At 41.3% G+C, this 23,030-nt stretch overlaps 2 protein-coding genes across 26 annotated transcripts in view; both read right to left on the bottom strand.

Annotated features, from left to right (window-relative positions):
- Positions 1–23,030, bottom strand: part of LOC132870726 (protein NLRC5-like) — a 930,547-nt gene that overhangs the window by 498,272 nt on the left and 409,245 nt on the right. The gene's annotated exons all lie outside the window — the stretch shown is intronic.
- LOC132870728 (NLR family CARD domain-containing protein 3-like) overlaps positions 1–23,030 on the bottom strand; it is a 65,029-nt gene that overhangs the window by 34,995 nt on the left and 7,004 nt on the right. The window contains exons 4-7 of the mRNA XM_060904546.1: positions 20,266–20,319; positions 18,251–20,026; positions 15,388–15,582; positions 14,756–14,929 (exon numbers count right to left, since the gene is read on the bottom strand). Coding sequence (XP_060760529.1) covers positions 14,756–14,929; positions 15,388–15,582; positions 18,251–20,026; positions 20,266–20,319 — 2,199 coding nt within the window. The remainder of the gene's footprint in view (positions 1–14,755; positions 14,930–15,387; positions 15,583–18,250; positions 20,027–20,265; positions 20,320–23,030) is intronic.

The raw sequence follows: 23,030 nt of genomic DNA, 5'->3' as shown, positions 1-23,030 counted from the left end.
TCTGGGCTGAGGTCAGTATTCAAGGCCGAGGTCACGGTATTTCACCATACAGACCGACCTTAAGCTGGTAAATAATATATTTATTTTTTTCTTTACCAAATTCTAACAGAAAATGAGAGCGCCCGAAAGGGAAAACCGAGCCGCCATTTTGAATCCTCATTCATGGCTGTAATGCAAATGGCTTCCTCCTCAGTATGGACCCTTTTCACGTGACGTCACGACAAACACGGCCGCCATTTTGGACATGTACTACCAGTAGTTTACCACAGCCAGCATTGAGGAACGGCAGCAAAGAAAGTGTTTATTTTCAGCAAGACTTCCATCATGCCACTATATTGTTATGCACCTGGATGTAGTAACCATCAACAAACAAGGCAAGGGTTATCATTTTATCGGATCCCGGTAGATGCTGACCGACGGAGAAGATGGATAGCGGCATACCAACGCCTGTGTAGTGACCACTTTGTTGGAGGTAAGACGAATAAAATTAGCCAGAAAAGGCATTACATTGCTGTTAACATTCTGTGGCGGTGAGTGTGTAACCAAATAGGCTAAAATAACCCATTGTAACCTCTTTGTTCTTCTGTAGTAGCTATTAGCTAACGACATTAGCTAGCGTTGTGTTCCTTTGCTGTTGGTAGACTGTAGGACAGATCAGAGGCAGTGTCCTACAAACAGGGGGAGCAAGCCAGAGCGCGCTCCGGAACCTCGGGCGTTGGCTCCGGCAGCTATTTACACTGGATCCGGTGATCCGACACCTCTTTTGACTATGTAACAAAAAAAACAACAACAAATAATTAAATAAAAAAATGCAAGTTTATTTAGTGTTAATGTCTGATTTTGATATCTGTCTTGTTGGTGATTTCTCTCATGAAACGACATCCACAAAATATCTGCAGATGAACTTAATTTGCAGTGTTATTACAAAACATGCCCAGAAGCGCAGCACCGCGCCCCCCTCCCCCCTCTTTTTTTCCGCACCGGAGCCGCTCATCCTCTGCGCTCCGGGACCTCCCACTTTACAAATTAAGCACTGCCTACAAATAAGTGTTCAAAATAAGAGGAACATGTATTTGTCTCTTAAATCCAGGCCGTTCCCTGTAATCTGTCACAACGGTTGGAGAAAGTAATGGCAAATAGTGAGTGCACAAACCATAGAAGGTAAACTGTACACAGCGCCAGGGCAGTGTGATGGTATGTCTACTTTTAGATTGTGTTAGCTTATCAGTGAACACACTCGTCACTCGATGAGTTTCACGTCTTTACGACGGATACTTAAATGTGTGTTAGGTATTATTGTTGCAGTCTAAGCAGTCATTGTAGCAGCTAGATGAGCAAGAACCGAAAGGGTCTGTGCCATAAACCGTTATTTCTGTACGGCGTTGCTAATGTGTCGTTACTGTTGTTATTTCTCCCTCTGCTCGCCCTGTAAATGCCCTACGTCGCTGGATAGCGAAGGTGTTTTCTGCATCTCGCTCCTTTTTCTTGTATGTTCTCCGTTTGTCGCCTTCCTCGCATTCAAACCAATTCGAGCCGAAGTCCGCTACATGTCCAAAATGGTGGTCGCGTTTACGAAGGTCACATGACTGAAAAGGGTCTATACAAGTGCACTTCCATGGCAGGGAAAAAAACCCTACATTTTTGCCGCCTATGTAGTCCCCTATCTATACAAAATTGAGTCATTCAGGATTCAGCCAGGGCGGCACGGTGGTGTAGTGGTTAGCGCTGTCACTTCACAGCAAGAAGGTCTGGGTTCGAGCCCCATGGCCGGCGAGAGCCTTTCTGTGTGGAGTTTGCATGTTCCCCCGTGTCCATGTGGGTTTCTTCCGGGTGCTCCGGTTTCCCCCACAGTCCACAGACATGCAGGTTAGGTTAACTGGTGACTCTAAATTGACCGTAGGTGTGAATGGTTGTCTGTGTCTGTGTGTCAGCCCTGTGATGACCTGGTGACTTGTCCAGGGTGTACCCCGCCTTTCGCCCGTAGTCAGCTGGGATAGGCTCCAGCTTGCCTGCAACCCTGCAGAGCAGGATAAAGCGGCTAGAGATAATGAGATGAGAGGATTCAGCCATGTTTTTGCTTGGCGTTAGCAACAGTTACAAGTTTTTAGCTTTCTCCTGAAATGTTTTCTTTTAGTTCTTCTTCCTCAGGGTAGTAAAACTCACTTTCACTGTGAAGACTGTCGTTATCGCTATCCATGCTGTAAAATTAATGCTGTTCTCCTGAGAAATGCTGGCAAAAATTTATAAGATTTTTGATAATCTTATAAATCTTATAAAAAAAAGATAAATGTTGACAAAAAATGCTACTATGTTTGTTGTTGTGAACAAGAGAGTCACCAGAGGTCCATAACCGGGGTCCGTATTGTAGCATATGGACCCGCTCGCCAGCCAATCAGAGTGCAGGATTTGATGGAAACTGGACCGCGAAAAAAAAAAAAAAAAAAAAAAAAAAAAAAATATATATATATATATATATATATATATATATATATATATATATACACACACACACACACAGTGCTCAGTGTAAATGAGTACGCCCTCTTTGAAAAGTAACATTTTAAATATTATCTCAATAAACACAAACAATTTCCAAAATGTTGACAAGACAAAGTTTAATATAACATCTGTTTAACTTGTAACGTGAAAGTAAGGTTAATAATATAACTTAGATTACACATTTTTTCAGTTTTACTCAAATTAGGGAGGTGCAAAAATGAGTACACCCCACAACAAAAACTACTACATCTAGTACTTTGTATGGCCTCCATGATTTTTAATGACAGCACCAAGTCTTCTAGGCATGGAATGAACAAGTTGGCCACATTTTGCAACATCAATCTTTTTCCATTCTTCAACAATGATCTCTTTTAGTGACTGGATGCTGGATGGAGAGTGACGCTCAACTTGTCTCTTCAGAATTCCCCATAGGTGTTCAATTGGGTTCAGATCAGGAGACATACTTGGCCACTGAATCACTTTCACCCTGTTCTTCTTCAGAAATCCAACAGTGGCCTTAGATGTGTGTTTAGTCATGTTGGAAAAGTGCATGATGACCAAGGGCACAGAGTGGTGGTAGCATCTTCTCTTTCAGTATAGAGCAATACATCTGTGAATTCATGATGCCATCAGTGAAATGCAGCTCCCCGACACCAGCAGCACTCATGCAGCCCCACATAAGGACACTGCCACCACCATGTTTCACTGTAGGCACCATGCATTTTTCTTTGTATTCCTCACCTTTGTGACGCCATACAGTTTTGAAGCCATCAGTTCCAAAAACATTTATCTTGGTCTCATCACTCCAGAGTATAGAGTCCCAGTAGTCTTCATCTTTGTCAGCATGGGCCCTGGCAAACTCTAGGCAGGCTTTTTTGTGCCTGGGCTTTAGGAGAGGCTTCTTTCAGGGACGGCATCCACGCATGCCATTCCTCTGCAGTGTACGCCGTATTATGTCACGGGAAATGGTCACCCCAGTTTGGCTTTCTAGTTCTTTAGATAACTGCAGTGAACTTGCATGGCAATTTTCTTCAACCCTTCTCATCAGAAGACGCTCCTGTCGAGGTGTTAACTTCCGTGGACAACTTGGACGTCTCTGTGAGATGGTTGCAGTTCCATCTTTCTTAAATTTTTGTACCACTTTTGCTACAGTATTCTGATTGATAAGTAAAGCTTTGCTGATCTTCTTGTAGCCTTCACCTTTGTGGTGGAAATAAATTATTTTCTTTGGGGAATTCTGAAGAGACAAGTTGAGCATCACTCTCCATCCAGCATCCAGTCACTAAAAGAGGTCATTGTTGAAGAATGGAAAAAGATTGATGTTGCAAAATGTGGCCAACTTGTTCATTCCATGCCTAGAAGACTTGGTACTGTCATTAAAAATCATGGCGGCCATACAAAGTACTAGATATAGTAGTTTTTGTTGTGGGGTGTACTCATTTTTGCACCTCCCTAATTTGGAGTAAAACTGATAAATGTGTAATCTAAGTTAAATTATTAACCTTACTTTTTCCCGTTATAAGTTAAACAAATGTTATATTAAACTTTGTCTTGTCAACATTTTGGAAATTGTTTGTGTTCATTGAGATATTGTTTAAAATGTTACTTTTCAAAGGGAGTGTACTCATTTACGCTGAGCACTGTATGTTATTTACCAGCTGGGAGGTCCGTATCGTGAAATACCGTGACCGAGGTCTTGAAAGTACTGACCGAGGCCCTCTGGGCCGAAGTCAGTATTCAAGGCTGAGGTCATGGTATTTCACCATACGGACCGACGTTAAGCTGGTAAATAATATATTTATTTTTTTCTTTACCAAATTCTAACAGAAAATGAGAGCACCCGAAAGGGGAAACAGAGCCGAACTGCCATTTTGAATCCTCATTCACGGCTGTAATGCAAATGGCTTCCTCCTCAGTATACAAATGCACTTCCATGGCAGGAAAAAAAAACCCTACATTTTGCCGCCTGTGTAGTCCCCTATTTATACAAAATTGAGTCATTCAGGATTCAGCCATGTTTTTGCTCGGCGTTAGCAACAGTTACATATAGATGAAAGTCTTCCGGATTTACCCGGAAATCCAGATATTTGACAAAACTCTTGAAAATCTCCAGTTTCCCGAATGGAGAAATTTATTTTTCGGATTTTTCGCGTTCCTAGACGCGGCATAATACTTCACATCGTCCTTGCATGGGCGCAGTCCTTAAATAGCCCAAACATAGTTCATTGATTAAAAGACAGGCATTCTTTGTTAACGGCGTGTGTGCCGGAGCTCGCTAGGCGCGCGAGCCCAAGGCGCGCCTTCAGGTGCACGAGCTAAGGCGCGCAGGACTGACACCATTCTGTGCAAGTGCAACACAATCGCACTAGAAAGCATGTTCAAGCTGCCAGTGTAGCTGCAGTCTTTTTAGTTGCGAATTACAAGTATTTCCTCGTGTTAATAATTTGCCATGTCAAAACAAGCAAAACTTTCCTCCTTCTTTCGACGTGAAGAGAGGTAAGCAATTTATTATATATTTTTTTCCAACAAAGTTGCATTTTGTGGCTTTGAAGCCAAGTTTAATGTGCCGTTCCTACAACACAACATCAAGAAAATGTGGAAGAAACAGCAATAATGGAAGAGCCGGTTTCTAAGCTACCTAAAACTAGCAATGGTAATTTATTTTTTGTTACATAATGCGCTCAGGCTGCCAGTCAGTGTGTGACACACACACACACACACACACACCTGAAAAATCCTAGCTACGTCCCTGATTTACATGAGAAATTTGGTATTCATTGATGTGTTTAAATTTACAGACAATACGAACTAATGTAAACAATTGGCTTCAACTCGCATAAACGAGAATTGGAAATTTTTAGTTCACTTTAGCTTATGGGACATTCCACCGAATGGGTGCCATTTGCTTGTTGTACCACTCCCAAATTAAACTTAATTTGTTATATATCTGTTCAACACTGATTATAACAACACACATATTTATCTATTCAAAATGTGTATTGGTCAACCTCAGGCTACGTTATTTATTTTTTTACAAGGTTTGGAAGTCAAAGATGGCTGCAGTTTTTTCAGTCCTGTTACCAAAACAGGACTGAGTTTTTAGCCTAGGATTAGCTAATACATGGAATTAAGCCACATGGCGTCATCGCTAATAGCATGACCACACTTAGCACTTTCTAGTGATTTACCAAAAATCTGTATTTTTAAAATAAACAAATATCATCTAAGAAATAATTTAAGTAACAGGACAATATGTTGACATTGACCTTATCAGTCAAAGTTAAAAAAAAATCATCAAATCTACAGAAAAGTAAATGAGAGAACTAACTTTTGGTCTTCCCATGGTCTTCAGAAGACACAACTGATGTAACTTCCTGTTGAGCATGTGATTTATGGAATGTTCCAAATTTGTCAGATGGGGTAATATGTTTGGGTAACAGGACTGAGTGAAAACCCAGGGACACGGCTAAAATGTGTATTTTAACTAAGATATTGTGGATTTCTTATGAAAAAATATATTTAAACCATGGATAGGATATGGAGTCACACAACACTGCAAAAGAAATACTGTTTCTGAAGGATTTTAATCATAATATTTCATAGTTAAGTATAAAGTTAGAGTGCGGGGACAGGTAACACATGCTATTTTTCAGTGTTTTAGGTAGTTTTTATTAATCCTTACAATTATATATCTTAAATTTGAAATCATATCAATGTGCAGGACATTCTGCGTAATAAGGAAATGTATTTTAAAGTACATTTTTATGTGCATTTATACATATAATTTTCTAGGGATGGAAATGGCACCGATTCGGTGGAATGGTATTTATGCAAATGCACAACTCTACAAAAAGATTGATAAACAAGGCTCAATGTTCCCAACATTGAAACTCTAACAGACCTTTACTTTTTAATGAATGAATGAATGAATGAATGAATCCTTTATTGTCACTTAGTCACAAGTACCATCGAAATTAGCCGTCAACCCGTCCGTACATATATACATACATACATACATACAATTGACACAGTACTGTTTTGGGATTTTGCTGAGTTTACCTTCAACTGTCTGATTTTTTTTCAAAGTAATTAACTGTGTAGTCAGGAAAATCACCGCGTTTTCTAAATGCATTCCTGAAAATTACTCATTAACTAGGGGAATTAAATTTGATATTTTTGACATTTTAATCATTAATGTACATGAAAGAAAAAGGCTTAAAAGTTAGAACTTGTTTTAGTGAAAATAAGTACTAAAATGCACTAGAATGCAGGGTTTTGCGTGTTATGTTATTAAAATATTTTTGGGGGACGTTGCCCCCCCATCTTAGTTTGACTTTCAAAAGTTCAGGATTTTTTTCTTTGCTCCACTTTCATCTCTAGTTAGAGGTTTGTAGCTTTCTCCTGAAATGTTTTATTTTATTTAATTTCATCTTCCTCAGGGTAGTAAAACTCTTTCACTGTGAACACTGTCATTATCGCTATCCATGATGTAAAATTAATGCTATTCTCCTGAGAAATGCTGGCAAAAATTTATAAGATTTTTGATATTTATAAATAAATCTTATAAAAAAAAAAAAAGATAAATGTTGACAAAAAATACGACTATGTTTGTTGTCGTTGTGAACGAGCGAGTCACCAGAGGTCTGTAACCGGGGTCCGTATCGTAGGATACAGACCCGCTCACCAGCCAATCAGAGTGCAGGATTTGGACCGCGAAAAAAATAATGGTATTTATTTCCCAAAACCTACCAAGAACATTTGTGAAATCAGGCATTTCATACCACTAAATAAAAAAAAAAAGAAAAACTAATGAAAAAAGAAACGGAACCACTCGGGATTTCAAACACACATTCTGTGGTAGCTACCATTTCGTTGGCATGCGTTGGAGCTCATGAGAACACGGACAGGAATGTGTAAAGTTTGGATGTCCAAGAATTGGAAAAACAAGCAAAATGGTTGTGATATTTTACTCAAAACAAAAGGCACATTCTCCATACACGTACATAACATCTATCGTATCTCTCTCTCTCTCTACTTCCTGTCTACTCCGTATCGTACTGCATTAGTCTCCGCGCCCTCTAGTGGTATGAAATTGAAAGTACATGTGAACACAACATCCCCCCCCTTTCCTTAAAGATTAATTCTTCCACTTACAGGACGGCACGAACTTAAACTTCTTTGACTATTAGATTTAAATCTCTAGAGCAGAATCGAAATTTAAACTTTGAATGAAAATTAAGTAACAAGTAATATATGTCAACACTAGACTGTTAGACTACATAATCTGAAATTAAAATGGTATAACAACAACTAAAAGATGCAAGAATGATTACAGCATTAACGGTCTAGGTACTTTAGGTCTCATAGTCTTTGAGCCAGTCTGGTGGCTTACGTGCTCTGGCAAGACGGTCTTGTGCGTGTTGGTTAGGTCTTGGTTCAGTTTGTTCTTCCAGACCCTTCATCGGCAGATCTGGAGATTCTGGTGGCTTGGCAGGTACAGAAGCCAAACGGGAAGCATGCCAGGTTTTTCCATCATCCAGGATGTAGGTGCTTTGACCCACTTGCCTCTTGATCTTGATTGGTGTAGAGAACTTCTGGTGTCCCTTTGGAACATGTACAGGTTTCCGTACTCGCACACTCTCCCCTTCTCGGAATGAAGGAGTGCGAGCTCCCCGTCTGGCATCAAAATACTTTTTCATGCGAGACTGACGAAGGGAAACTCTGGAACGAACCTCATCATCATGAGCTGTTACAGGCAGAGGAGCAAGAACATTCAACTTTGTTCTCATTTTGCGACCATGCATGAGCTCGAATGGTGATGCATTTGTCATTGCATGAGGAGTAGCACGGTATGCCTGGAGGAAGTCAGTTGTTGCAGATTTCCACTGTTTGTTCTGAAGGATTGCACTTTGGATGCAGGCTTTGAAGACTGTTGAATCTCTCTATGGCACCATTTGAGGAAGGGTGGTACACAGATGAATGGATGTGAGTAATTCCCCGGTCTTTGAGGAATGAAGAGAAGGCAGCAGACATAAATTGTGGGCCATTGTCTGTGACCAGAGATTCTGGATTGCCATAGCGACTGAAAACACTTCCAAGGAATCCCAAGACTGTCTCAGTAGTGACTGTCGATGCAAAAGCGACTTCTGGCCACTTTGAATAGTAATCTGTGAGAGTGATTGCAAACTTGCAGTCCCATGATGCAGTTTCAAATGGTCCAACTATGTCCATTCCCAGCTTACTCCATGGGCCTTCAGGTAAAGGTACAGGTTGCAAAGGTGCTTCACAAACTCTTGCTGACTTGTCCATCTTTTGACACAGTGAGCAGGTGGAGATCTCAGCACGAACCAGTGTGTCCATACACGGGAACCAGTACAGATCCCGCAGTCGCTGCTTTGTCCGAACAATACCTTGATGGCCTTCATGTGCTAGAGCAATCAGCATGCTGCGCAAGGAGACAGGTATAACTAGGCGCGACCCTCTGAACACCAAGTTGTCCTTCACACTCATTTCGTCTCTGATCTTAAAATATGGCTGAAGCACTGGATTCATGGCCTTTGCAGAGGGAGGCCACTTTTGGATAATTTGCTGACGCAAAGAAGCAAGTTCAGGGCACGAAGAAGAAGCGTCTTCAAACTCAGCAGCAGTCACTGAGACAGGGGCCATGGACAACAAGGCTACCAGCTCTGGTTCCATGTCTCCAGTGAGAGGGGAAGCAGTAGGCAGAGGTAAGCGTGAAAGGCAGTCAGCCGTATGGTTCAAAGATCCAGCACGGTATTCAATGTCATACGTGAAGCAGAGAAGACGAGCAGACCAACGTGCTACACGCATTCCTGCATGGTCAGCTCCTTTTGTAGAGAGAAGAGTTGTCAGGGCCTGATGGTCGGTACGAAGGGTGAACCTCCGGCCCCACAGGTAGGTCCTCCACTTCTCTACAGCCCAGACACAGGCGAGAGCTTCTTTCTCAACTGTAGAGTATTTTCTCTCAGCTGGTGTCAGGGTTCTTGATGCGAACGCCACTGTGCGCTCTGTATGGTCTGAATGTAGTTGTGTGAACACAGCTCCCAGGCCGTAATCTGATGCATCTGTTGAAATTATTGTTGGAAAATCGGGGTTGAATAACGCAAGTGCAGGGCTGTCAATGAGCAATTGTTTCACTCTGAGGAAAGTTTCCTGAGCCTCATCAGTCCATTCAAACACGGCGTCTTGGCGTAAGCAGGCACGGAGTGGCTCTACCACTGTGGCGTAATTCGGGATGAATTTCCCATACCATGACAGCATACCCAGAAAAGAGCGTAGACTGGCAGCATCTTTTGGGGGAGGAGCCTGTGTAATCGCTTGCAAATGCTCCGTGTCAGGTTTGATACCCTCAGCAGTCACCAGGTGACCCAAGAACTTCAGGCTGGATTGACGAAAGTGACATTTCTTTTCATTGAGCTGTAAGTCGGCCTTCTTCAGACGTTGCAATACAGTCTCAAGAGCAGTGTCATGCATTTGTGCTGTGCGGCCATAGCAGATAATGTCATCCAGGTAGTTCTGTACATTTGGCACGCCTCTCAGGACTGTGGCCATCAGTTTTTGAAATGCAGCTGGTGCTGATGCAAGGCCGTAGGGTACTCTGCAGAATCGGAACAGGCCTTCATGTGTAATGAAGGCGGTTAAATCCCTAGAATCTGGGTGAAGGGTTAGTTGGTGATATGCACTTTCCAGATCAATGGTTGAAAACAACGTAGCTCCAGTCAGTGCGGAAAGCAGTTCCTCCATGTGAGGAAGAGGGTGGCTGTCGACAATGATTGCTTTGTTTGGCTCGTGCAGGTCTACACATACGAATTCCACCTGTCTTCTTCCGTGTAACCACTATTGGCGAGACCCAAGGGGAAGAGTCGATGCGCTCAATCACACCTGCTGAGAGGAGACGATTCAACTCCTCTGACACAGCCGACCTCACTGAAAAAGGAAGACGTCTCAGCTTTTGACGTACAGGCACAGCAGTTGGTGACACCTTCACCTGATGCATGAAGCCTATAGCACATTCTATAGGTGTTGGAGACGGGCATGTGGTCAGATGCTGCACTGAAGCTGTAGGTGGCAAAGGCGAGAGCGACTTGGATCGTGTGTAAACAGTATTGCCTTCAATGCACAAGTGAAGAGTAGATATTAAATCTCTGCCCATTAGTGCAGTCCCTGAGTCCACGACGTAGAAGTTGGCTGGACCTTGAATGCCATCCATATGAACCGTTGCTTGCATACAGCCTAGCACATTGATAGGTGTTCGTGAATATGTCACCAGACGAACAAGAGACGGTTGAAGAGGAGTGTCTTTGAAGTATTGTTCATAGATGCATTTGGGTAAGACTGAAACCGACGCTCCAGTATCCACAGTCAATTTCACTGTCTTCACGGTCTGGCCAGATTGAATATCCACTGTGCACTGTATTTTATGTGAAGTGTCTTTTCCTTCTACTAGCAAAAGTGTGTACTCAAGTACATCCACCTCTTTCACTGAATGAGATGGTATAGACTGGCAGACTCGAGCAAAATGTCCTTTTTTCCCACAACTTTTGCAAGTCGCTTTTGCTGCTTGGCATTCACAGGCATTGGCAAGGTGCTTTTCTGAACCACAGCGAAAGCAGGTACGTGCGGAGGAGAGTGAAGCAGGCTTTGAAGCTGGTCTTGCAGTATGACCTTGATGTGGTATTCGAGTGGTGCTCTGTTGTGGTGGCATTTTTCTGCGTTCTGCACTTTTTGGCTGTACTACTTGTATTGATAAGGGTTTGTCCCCTGCCATGGCTTTGGCTTGCTCCGTTGCAGATTCAATTTGAGTGGCTACAGTAATGGCATCAGACAGTGTCAGCTTTTCTTTCAACAACAGCCTCTCTCTAATGCGAGGATTAGCCACATGCTCAACTAGCTGATCTCGAATCATATCATCTCCATTTTCACCAAATTCACATGTTGCAGCGAGTTCCCTTAAAGCAGCAATGTATTGTAGTATTGTTTCTTGGGCTCCTTGAATTCTTTTTCTGAAAGCATGGCGCTCTGCAACCACATTTATAGCAGGATTGAAATGCTTCTCCAGCGCAGTAATAGCAGATGCTAATGTATCTCCTGAATCAGGTAATGTATTAAATAGTCTTTGCCCTTCAGTGCCCAAACAATGTAATAATAATGCTCTTTTTCTTGCTTCTGGCCAAGCATTTCCAGTTGCATTAATTACTACCGTATAATTCTCAAACATCCTCACCCATGTCTTGAAAGGAATCGCCGGTTCTCCTAGGCATGGCAGAAAAAAATCCGGAAATGGTGTATTCAAAGCCATTTTCTTTTAAAATGCTCGCTGGGTCGTCTCGTCGCCAATTTGTAAAGTTTGGATGTCCAAGAATTGGAAAAACAAGCAAAATGGTTGTGATATTTTACTCAAAACAAAAGGCACATTCTCCATACACGTACATAACATCAGAACATCTATCGTATCTCTCTCTCTACTTCCTGTCTACTCCGTATCGTAGTGCATTAGTCTCCGCGCCCTCTAGTGGTATGAAATTGAAAGTACATGTGAACACAACATCATGGTCTTTCATCACTACACACATAGCCGTTGATACTGAACCTCCATATCAAACAGCAACGTTGACCAGTGTGAAAACTCCAATATGATTGTGCAGCACTCTGAACATCTCCCAAATGATACGATCACAGGCGCTGTCCCTCACGGATCACTCCGTTTAGTCCGATGTGAAGTCACTCAAACTATACACACACACACACACACAAAACCCCTCCCTCACGCACTACGGTCAGCAAAGTTATCAGTGTCGCTAGCGGAGAGAAACTCAAAGTCCATTGCTAACTGCTATCCGTGAACTGGCGATGTCCTTCCTTAAAGAAGTTATCACTGAGAGATATGTTCTCAAACAGTCCTGTATGTAAACAAAAAGTAAAAATGTATTACAACCAAATCATGAGATACTTCATAAAGATCATTTACTATCATGGCTTAACTGATTTTCCTTCCAGCGAACTTTTTTCTTTCTCTTCAGTTTTTTTTTTAGTGGCGCTCCTGCATGGGCCTTTAGGACCATACCTAAGAAAAAATGGTAAACCCATCGACTCGATTTTTTTGTGGTTTGTCCGTGTACGTGTACCACCAGTCATACACACCGCCTAGTGGTCAGTGTTAGTAAATACAGTGATACACACCGCCTAGTGGCCAGTGTTAGTAATTACCAGTCATACACACCGCCTAGTGGCCAGTGTTAGTAATTACCAGTCATACACACCGCCTAGTGGTCAGTGTTAGTAATTACCAGTCATACACACCGCCTAGTGGCCAGTGTTAGTAATTACCAGTCATACACACCGCCTAGTGGCCAGTGCTCGCCAGTAAAGAAATAAAACAAAAAAGAGGCTGGCTATGATATAAGAAAATTCTACAACCCAGAAACAGATGGGAGCTCCGCTTTTAGGCAGTGCCTAAATCTATATATTAACAACTCTTCAGCTCCCTCTCATCGAGCTCGCGAACATTCTAATCAAGACATACGTTTCAAAATAAAAGCCCTCATTAAATTCAGTGTAAGAGTATCATAGAGGGCACATAGAATTAAATCACAGGTAAGTATTCTTCAAACACATTTGTCATTCTGAGCACTGTAATAGAAATAAGCCTATTTCGCAGGGGTGCTACATCAGGTTTTAGGTAAACTGACATTTTTCTATCACTGTACCAGCACTGTTCATACGGTTCACATGTTACAAGTTTTGATAAATAAAAATTTAACATGTAGGCTGAAGTATTTCATTTTTGTCCCATATCTCCCCTCAATATCTCGTGTGTCCCCGCAAAAAAAAAATAATGACAGAAAAAGTGAAGCCTGAAAGCCAGTATATGTGACAAGCTGAGAAACTAATGTTGTGGTAAGAGGGTACAGTAAACACTCTCTAATGCATTACAAATGGGACGCAACCTGCGAAGAATTTCACACCGTCTACAAAAGCTGAAAACTTGTCCCAATTCTCCAGGCTCTCCCCGACTAGAAGAAGAAGAAACCTTTATTTGTCACATGCACACTTCAAGCACAGTGAAATTCATCCTCTGCATTTAACCCATCTGAAGCAGTGAACACACGTGCGCACACACCCAGAGCAGTGGGCAGCCACACTACAGCGCCCAGGGAGCAGTCAGGGGTTAGGTGCCTTGCTCAAGGGCACCTCAGCCCAAGGCCGCCCCACACTAACCTAATCGCATGTCTTTGGACTGTGTGGGAAACCGGAACACCCGGAGGAAACCCATGCAAACATGGGGAGAACATGCAAACCCAGAAACCTCTTGCTATGAGGTGACCGTGCTAACCACTACACCACCATGCCGCCCTACTATAATAACTCTGTGGCTTTCAATTTATTGGAAGTTCTTTTCTGCTCCTTTTTAATTTTTGATTTTTATTTAAAACTCATCTCATTATCTCTAGCCGCTTTATCCTGTTCTACAGGGTCACAGGCAAGCTGGAGCCTATCCCAGCTTACTACGGGCGAAAGGCGGGGTACACCCTGGACAAGTTGCCAGGTCATCACAGGGCTGACACATAGACACAGACAACCATTCACACTCATTCACACCTACGGTCAATTTAGAGTCACCAGTTAACCTAACCTGCATGTCTTTGGACTGTGGGGGAAACCGGAGCACCTGGAGGAAACCCATGCGGACACGGGGAGAACATCCAAACTCCGCACAGAAAGGCCCTCGCCGGCCACGGGGCTCGAACCCAGACCTTCTTGCTGTGAGGCGACAGCGCTAACCACTACACCACCATGCTGCCGCTCTATTTAAAACTCAATTTTATCTATGTATTTTTTTATGGCATCAGTTCTATGGCATTAACGTCTCATTTTAGTTTTCAAATTCTATATTTCAGAATTAATTTCCACCATGTCACTGCTGCTTTTAAACCTTGCAGCTCACATAGAGGGCAGTGAGTTTGTATTTCAGGTGCAGTTTGTGTGATTAGTTACAGTGTTGTAGTAAATTTCACAGTGACTTCAGACACATTAAGCCACTTTTTGTGCTGCAGCTTCTCGCATGCATCCATCTAACCCAAAGACTCGGTTTCTTTTCACTGCACACTGATGATTTGTCACAATCTTCCTCCTCAGGACATTGATGATGAACCTAAAACCTCTGTTTCAGTCTCACTATTAGAGAATGTGTCTTACTGAGGAGCAGGTCATGTGACTTTCAGAGAGATGATCTTACCACAGTGTCTCCAGTTTACAGTGAGGATTCTCCAGTACAGCACAGAGACGCTTCACTCCTGAGTCTCCCAGATTATTATAGGACAGATCCAGTTCTCTCAGGTGTGAGGGGTTTGATCTCAGAGCTGAACTCAGAGCAGCACAACCTTCATCTGAGACACCACAACCCCACAACCTGCAGAGACACAATGACACACACTTCATCAACAGATTTTCATCTTGGTGTAATAGTGGTTGTGAAGATGATGTCTCTCATGTTGGACTGTCTCTATTCTCTTCACCAATCACACGCTATTATTAATAATGACTCAAACATTCCCACTGTTACTGACATTATGTTTATAGAGGTACAAATTTTTATGCAAAAAGTCAATAATTTAAAGGTTTAAGTGAAGTCAGGTTTTGTAGAATGTATCTCTGCTTGACTGTATTTTTAATGCTCACATATTTAATTGTAAATAGATTTAATTATTTCTTTAAAGTGATTCTGAGGAGAAATAATCACTTACTGATGAATATATTTGTTCTGCATGTTGTACTTTTATCCAAAATTTTAATTGATAAACAACACTGTATACAATAATTAACTGCTGCTTTAGTGAGTTATTGTGACTCTCAGAGAGATGATCTTACACCAGTGTCTCCACTTTACAGTGAGGATTCTCCAGTAGAGCACAGAGACGCTTCACTCCTGAGTCTTCTAGTTTATTCCCAGACAGATCCAGTGTCTTCACAGTCAGATGCAGTTCTCTCAGACTGGAGGTTTCTGAGTTGAGCACTGAGACCAGCACTTCAGCGCTTCTCCTTTCAATTGCGTCAGAACTGATACTGAAAGAAATAAAACAATACATAATAAACTCACATAAATGATCAAACAGGTCCTCAAATCTTTCACTGCACCATTTCATTTTCATAAATGACAAAAGTACAAACTCCGAGTCGACTATACACTTAAAGGTAGACTGCCTTTCAGATTTTTCAAGTGTAGGTCATAAAAGGAATTTTCCCTGACACCCAGTTATTTTTGTTTAGTGGACCGAAAGCTACTGAATTCGAATCACAGACTTCCAACTTTGTTATTTTTTTTTTAAATAGAACAATTAATGAATTTAGGGCCTTGTGGCCCTAAATTCTCCACTATTTTATCCTGCTACACCATGACCCAATTCAAGATATTCCATCATGCATCACATGGTGGGCTTTCCCTGTTCGCACAAGGCATTGTGGGATACAAATTTGAAACAGGAGAGAAAAATGGAGGACGTGAGTGTGCAAATGAAATGTGAAAGACCGACTACAGTAATGGAAAGTGAGTAGAAAAGACATTATGTTGCGAAGGAAAGGAAACGCAAGGCCAAACTCATAAATATCGGCGGTCAGCAAGCACCTTGGTGTAATCAGCTGTTTGTTTAGCGATAAAATAATGTAACTGTCAGTGCATGGTCAAAGGTAAAACTGTAGATGGCAGTAATGTAACACTGTGGATGCCAGCTGCTGTAAAACCCAAAAGAAGAAGGTGGTAAACCTGTGCATGCGCACACAGACTTCCTCTGTCTGTTTGACTGTGTGACATGAGCGATTTCATGCACATTATTTGCTTTAATCCCCTCAAATTAAATAACTTCCCAGCCACAGAATGGCCTGATATTTTGTGAGATATTGCAGGAATAAACATCTCACAATGACCAAATTTCAGAGGGAACTAAATTTCACCAGTTTTATGAAATTGAAAGGCCATCGTCCTTGAAATGGGCATGGATACACATGGGACAAACATGCAACATAAAATCTGCACACCAAATAGGGAAATAAGAGTCTGATCTAACGAAGTCCATTTACTTGAGTACTGCACTCCAGCACGTTTTTTCAGGTCTATACTTTATTAAGTTTTTGGAAACTTATGACTTTTACTCCATGACATTTGAACGAAAAATATTGTACTCTTGACTCAGTACATTTATATAAAGGTTCCTGGAACTTGTTACTTTGAAACACAGCTTTCAATTCAGCAGGTTAATTTTCGTTTCTTTTCTAAAATGTGAGAGGCCAATCACAGTAAACTCCACCTACGCTCAAATTTAAAGTGCATATTCTGGACCAATTTCATTTTTTTTTTAAAATATGAAAGTATGTCCCTTTACACACTCATCCAGAAGGGTAATTTTGCACAAGGCCATCTGTCTACAGCAGAAAAAAATAAAATAAAATGTGCATGGAAAAATCCCAATGGAGTCTGGAGCCAGATTCGTGACGTCACCTGTGGAAGCGCCAGCAGGCTGCACGAGCTTGCACGGTTTCAGTGCACAGCCTGTGTAGACCAAGCGCTCCCATTTCTCTCTCATTGTCCGGTGTTTTGGAAAACGATGAGCACTAATCCCATCAAGATTGGTGTTGCTACACCCTCCTACGATACATCTGTTAACCATTTTAATAATTACGCGATAACATTGAAGACATTTGCAGAAAACCACCAGGTCGTTTTCTCATAAACAAACCAGCGCTGACGTAGGATTCAGAGGGAGGCGTCCCGCACGCGACGTCACGAAAATCAATGTTTCCTGGGAAATTCAAATGCCGAGTTTTTTCAGAGGTGGACCAGTTCGCCTCAAATGGCTTGATTTCAACTGAATTTTTCTGGTATTGCGCAAGGTAAAAAAAAAATGGCACAAAATGCAAAATGTGACAGATATTTGACCAAAGTTTAATATAAAATAGGAGAATTACATTGATCTTGCTCCTGAATTTACCCGTGATATGCACTTGAAAGTGCTTGCTACATTTTTTGAACAGTTCAGTTTGAACTTGGTGGTGGTGGTGATGATGGTAATGATGACTACCCGTACAGCAGATAAAAATGATGGTTCCTCACCAGAGCACCCAGGGCCAGATCTGAAGTCCATGTTTGAGATTTTTGAAATGAAGAAATATTTGTATTGTTTTCAATGTTTGCTCTGTTTACCACAAACAAACATCATCAATGCCTACACAAATTTCCCATCCAACCTGAGAAAGCATGGTCAGGAATGTAAACATCAGTTGGCAGGGTGGAGGATGTTAAATAAAAGGCATTTCTAAAGGCTTTGAATCATATTCTACAAGCTTTTTATTTTACAGGTTCAACAAGCAATACACTGCATTCAGTAAATTGTTTCCGACTCATTAGATTCTTTAAATCCATTGTTGGAACAATACAACAATGCCTTGATATTAAAAAGAAAACAATAAAAACATTCATCTGAAAAAGTACTTCTGAATACTTAAATGTCTTAAAAAGCAAATCCTCCAGTACTGTAACTCAAGTAAAAATCTGACTAAACACTTTTCACTTGTATTTGAGTAACATTTGACCAGGAGGATCTGTACTTTCACCCAAGTACGGTAATCGATTTGTGCATTTTGTCCACCTCTGTCCCAAAGTGCAGATTTGTCAAAGTGCTTTCAGTTTCTCTCTTTCTAACAGTGGAACAGTAGAACAGTTCTATTCAGCTTTACTTACATTGCTTTTCTGGATGCTGCAATCACAGGCATCACCTTCACAAGAACCTCATCTGGTATCTTCTCTGTACTGGTATATTTACCCAGGTCAAACTCCTCCAGCTCCTGTGCTGAAGTCAGTAACACAAACACCAGAGCAGACCACTGTGAAGCAGAGAGTTTACTTTGTTTTCCAGATTTAACGTAGCGTTGGATTTCCTCCACTAGAGAATCGTCACCCAGTTCATTCAGACAGTGGAACAGATTGATGGATTTTTCTGCAGGAAGATCTTCACTAATCTTCTTCTTAATGTACTGAACTGTTTCCTCTTTGCTCTGGGAGCTACTTCCTGTCTGTGTTACTAAGGCATGTAAGAGTTTCCGATTGGACTCCAGTGAGAGACCCAGAAGAAAACGGAGGAACAGATCCAGATGTCCAGTCTCACTGTATAAGGTCCGACCTACAGCACTCTTGTGTACATCTGAAATTGTCTGAAAGAACCGACTCATGGAATTGTCTGAAAGAACATTTCTCTTTTCCTTCATGAAGGTCAGATGCACATACAGAGCTGCGAGATGCTCCTGAATGCTCAGATGACCAAAGCAGTACACTTTACTCTGGTGAAGCCCAACCTCCTCTCTGAAGATCTGCGTACACACACCTGAGTACACTGCTGCTTCTGTCACATCAATGCCACATGCTCTCAGGTCTTCCTCATAGAAGATCAGGTTGCCTTTCTTCAGCTGCTGAAAAGCCAGTTTTCCCAGTTTGAGAAGCATTTCTTCATCACTCTCCTGCTTCTTTGAGTACTTTCCTCTGATGATGTTTGTCTGAATGATGAGGAAGTGTGTGTACATTTGAGTCAGAGTCTTGGGGATATTGCCACTCTCTGCGTCACCCAACATTCTCTCGAGAACAGCGGCTGAAATCCAGCAGAAGACTGGGATGTGACACATGATGTAGAGGCTTCTTAATGACTTCAGGTGTGTGATGATGTTCTCGGCCAGGCTCTGATCACTGATCCTCTTCCTGAAGTACTCCTCCTTCTGTGGGTCATTGAACCCTCGTACCTCTGTGACTCGATGGACGTACTCCGAGGGGATTTGATCAGCTGCAGCTGGTCGGGAGGTGATCCAGATGAGAGCAGAGGGAAGCAGATTCCCTTTGATCAGGTTTATCAGCAACATATTCACTGATGCTGATTCAGTTACATCGCACACTCTCACTGTGTTCTGGAAATCCAGAGGGAAACGACACTCGTCCAATCCATCAAAAATGAACAGAACTTTTTCCAACCTGGACATTTCTGTTTCTTTGGTTTCCTTGAAACAGACATGAAGGAGCTCAATCAGACTCAGTTTTTGGTCCTTCATCAGATTCAGCTCTCTGAAAGGAAGTGGAAATATGAGGGGGACGTCCTGATTTGCTTTCCCTTCAGCCCAGTCCACAATGAACTTCTGCACAGAGACTGTTTTTCCAATACCAGCCACTCCCTTTGTCACTACAGTTCTGATGGGTTCGTCTTCTTCAGATAAGGGCTTAAAGATGTCGTTGCATTTGATTGGTGTTTCCTCTGTTGTTTTTCTCCTGGACGCTGCCTCGATCCGTCTCACCTCATGTTCTTTATTGACATCTCCTCTGTCTCCCTCTGTGATGTAGAGCTCTGTGTAGATCTCATTCAGGAGCACTCGGTTTTCCTGCTTTATCATCACTCCATTTAAACACTGAAACTTCTTCATCAGATTTAATCTGAACTTTTTCTGGACTTCATTTGCAGCAGCAGATTCTGGGGCGTGTCTGTGTGACAGGGTGAAGTAGGAAGACATGGTGAGACATGGGCTCCAATTATGACAGTTTAAGATCACAGTGTTTCTGACTGGTTTCCACAGAGAGTTCTTTATGATGTTCTCAATGTGCGTTTATTTTATTCTCCTGTATATTTTCTATAATCTAATCAGTCTCCATGAAATAACAGCAGAGAGATTTATAATACCAGTGCATCAGTGTCACAGTCATGGTGTTGGGTTTGATCTTACCCTGTATCTGTGATGAAGATCTTTTCTCTTCTGCCTCCTGCCTTCTGTAAAACACTGGGAACAAAAATTGTTGCTGTTAAAGACAAAAACTTTCATCACTTTAATCCTACGATCTAAACTTTAGCCCTAATGTTACTACAATAATTATTTATGAGTGCATTAACATTTAGAGAGCACAGTGCTGAATACAACACGACAAAAATATTGTGGAACTGGAGAAAAATATCTGCCCCAGTTTTAATGAGAGTTTTTCTAGTTTTTCCTTCTTTCCTTTATCAGTGTTCTCCATGGGCACTTTTAAAGTGGCACACTGCCACATTATAATTCTGGCCCGCCACCCTTCCCTTGACCAAAAAAAAAAGTAACTTCATCAGTACACACCAAATAAATCATAATGTATTCGCGTTATTATAATTTTGTAACTAATATGCAGAAGACCATTAAACGAATGCATACAGGGCTATCTGAAGTGGCCACACGATTGCAATAGAAAACCATCTGGCCGGCTGCATACAGATTGTGACCCAGAGCTCTGCAGATTGAGGGCTATCCCTGCGGTACACTACATCGCACCACATTACACATAGTAATGCTGGAAGCTACAAGCTGCAGCTAGCCAGCAGCTAAATAACTTTGCGGTGCACACGCAGATTGTTTGTAGCGTTATTGTGCAACGGTTACGCTTATCTATCGTCTTTTCTGACCGTACACAGTTACAGTAATCATATAACAGCACACACACACACACACACATACACACATTAGTTACGTTCAGGTCTTTTATTTTATGTATCTGTGATTGTGTAGGTGAGAGCTGCATTTTCCCATTCTTTCACGGTTTGTTTACTGCAGGACTTACGGGTTCCTGGGTCAAAGGACCCGAATTATGGAGGCTGGGGTGGCTTTGTAGTGCCAGTCTCAGGCACGCGCACCAGCTAGTGCATGGATTGGAGTGGTTTCACCCAATTAACATTAATTATGTGTATTGTAAAAAAATTATGCATTTATTGTAATTGGTTATTTTGTTTATGCATGGAAGTTCATTTATTTTTCACACACAGAAAAAAATATAATTAATTCAGGGATGCGCAACAGGTGCATCAGTCTCAACTGAAATGTCAAATGAGTCTCACATTGACAATAAAGATGATATGTACAGTAAGAATGTGTTAATTTTTTATAAAATGATTTTAACAATGATTTAGCATTTCTTATCCATTTATTGGCCAGTTTCACTGTCAAAAAAGTCCAAAGTCCATCAGCTTGAAAAGTCGAGAACCCTATATGGTCATTAGGGATGGAACAGAATATCACTCCATCATGCAGAATGAACAGATAATGTGTTTTAAATGGATACAAAAGCAGATGTGTATTTTTCGGAAAGCCGGCCAGAAATGTTAACAGGTATAAAACCTGCAACTTGATCCAGAATTATACTCCACCCTGGATATAGTAGGTAACCTTTTATTTGCAGTCCATTATTTCTTTATATTTATATAAGTCATGTCAGTGATGTGATTTATGGTAAATCGTCATTGTGTTCATATAAAGGGTTTCCATTTTCTATTATATTTTACAGAAACACTCAGACACATCGCTTTTCATGGAGACACGGCCAAGTAACAGTGATCTCAATGGGGTCGGGATTTTAATACAAAACAACAATGCTGTTACTTTGCACTTAATATTAATTTTAGAATCAGTGTTAAATACTTTATTCTCTTTTATATTTTAGCATAATTTTGTATTTCCTCTCAGAACACCTTGATGTTAATTATTATTAGGATCATTATCATTAGTAGTACCACCATCGTTACATATATTTTTTTTTTTTTAGTAATATTAGCATTTTTTGCTTTCGCCTTTAAGACATTTTCGGTCAAACATTTTGACCTTAAGTGCTTACACTCTTTCCTCTGAAGCATTTACTGAAAGAATTGTTGCATCACTAAAGATTAAGAAACTAATACAAATATTATTATTATATGGACAAGTGTTTTACTGGGAAATCCACCACTCGTATTTTTCATCCCAGCTCCATCCGGGACATGGAGAACCAAAACTGTGACATAAATCTCTATTTTTTTCGCGGTCTGGTTTCCATCAAATCCTGTGCTCTGATTGGCTGGTGAGCGGGTCCGTATCCTACGATAAGGACCCCAGTTACGGACCTCTGGCGACTCGCTCGTTCACAACAACAACAAACATAGTAGGCATTTTTTGTCAACATTTATCTTTTTTTATAAGATTTATTTATAAGATTATCAAAAATCTTAGAAATTTTTGCCAGCATTTCTCAGGAGAATAGCATTAATTTTACAGCATGGATAGCGATAACGACAGTGTTCACAGCGAAAGTGAGTTTTACTACCCTGAGGAAGAAGAAATAAAATAAAACATTTCAGGAGAAAGCTAAAAACCTGTAACTGTTGCTAATGCCAAGCAAAAACATGGCTGAATCCTGAATGACTCCTATTTGTATAAATAGGGGACTACATAGGCGGCAAAATGTAGTTTTTTTTTCCTGCCATGGAAGTGCACTTGTATACCGAGGAGAAAGCCATTTACATTACAGCCGTGAATGAGGATTCAAAATGGCGGCTCGGCTCGGTTTTCCCTTTCGGGCGCTCTCGTTTTCTGTTAGAATTTGGTAAAGAAAAAAATAAATATATTATTTACCAGCTTAAGGTCGGTCCGTATGGTGAAATACCGTGACCTCGGCCTTGAATACCAACCTCGGCCCAGAGGGCCTCGCTCAGTACTTT

The sequence above is a fragment of the Neoarius graeffei genome, chromosome 22 (genome assembly GCF_027579695.1).
Source record: "Neoarius graeffei isolate fNeoGra1 chromosome 22, fNeoGra1.pri, whole genome shotgun sequence".
NCBI classification, from domain to species: domain Eukaryota; kingdom Metazoa; phylum Chordata; class Actinopteri; order Siluriformes; family Ariidae; genus Neoarius; species Neoarius graeffei.
This window is presented reverse-complemented; position numbering and strand designations above follow the sequence as displayed.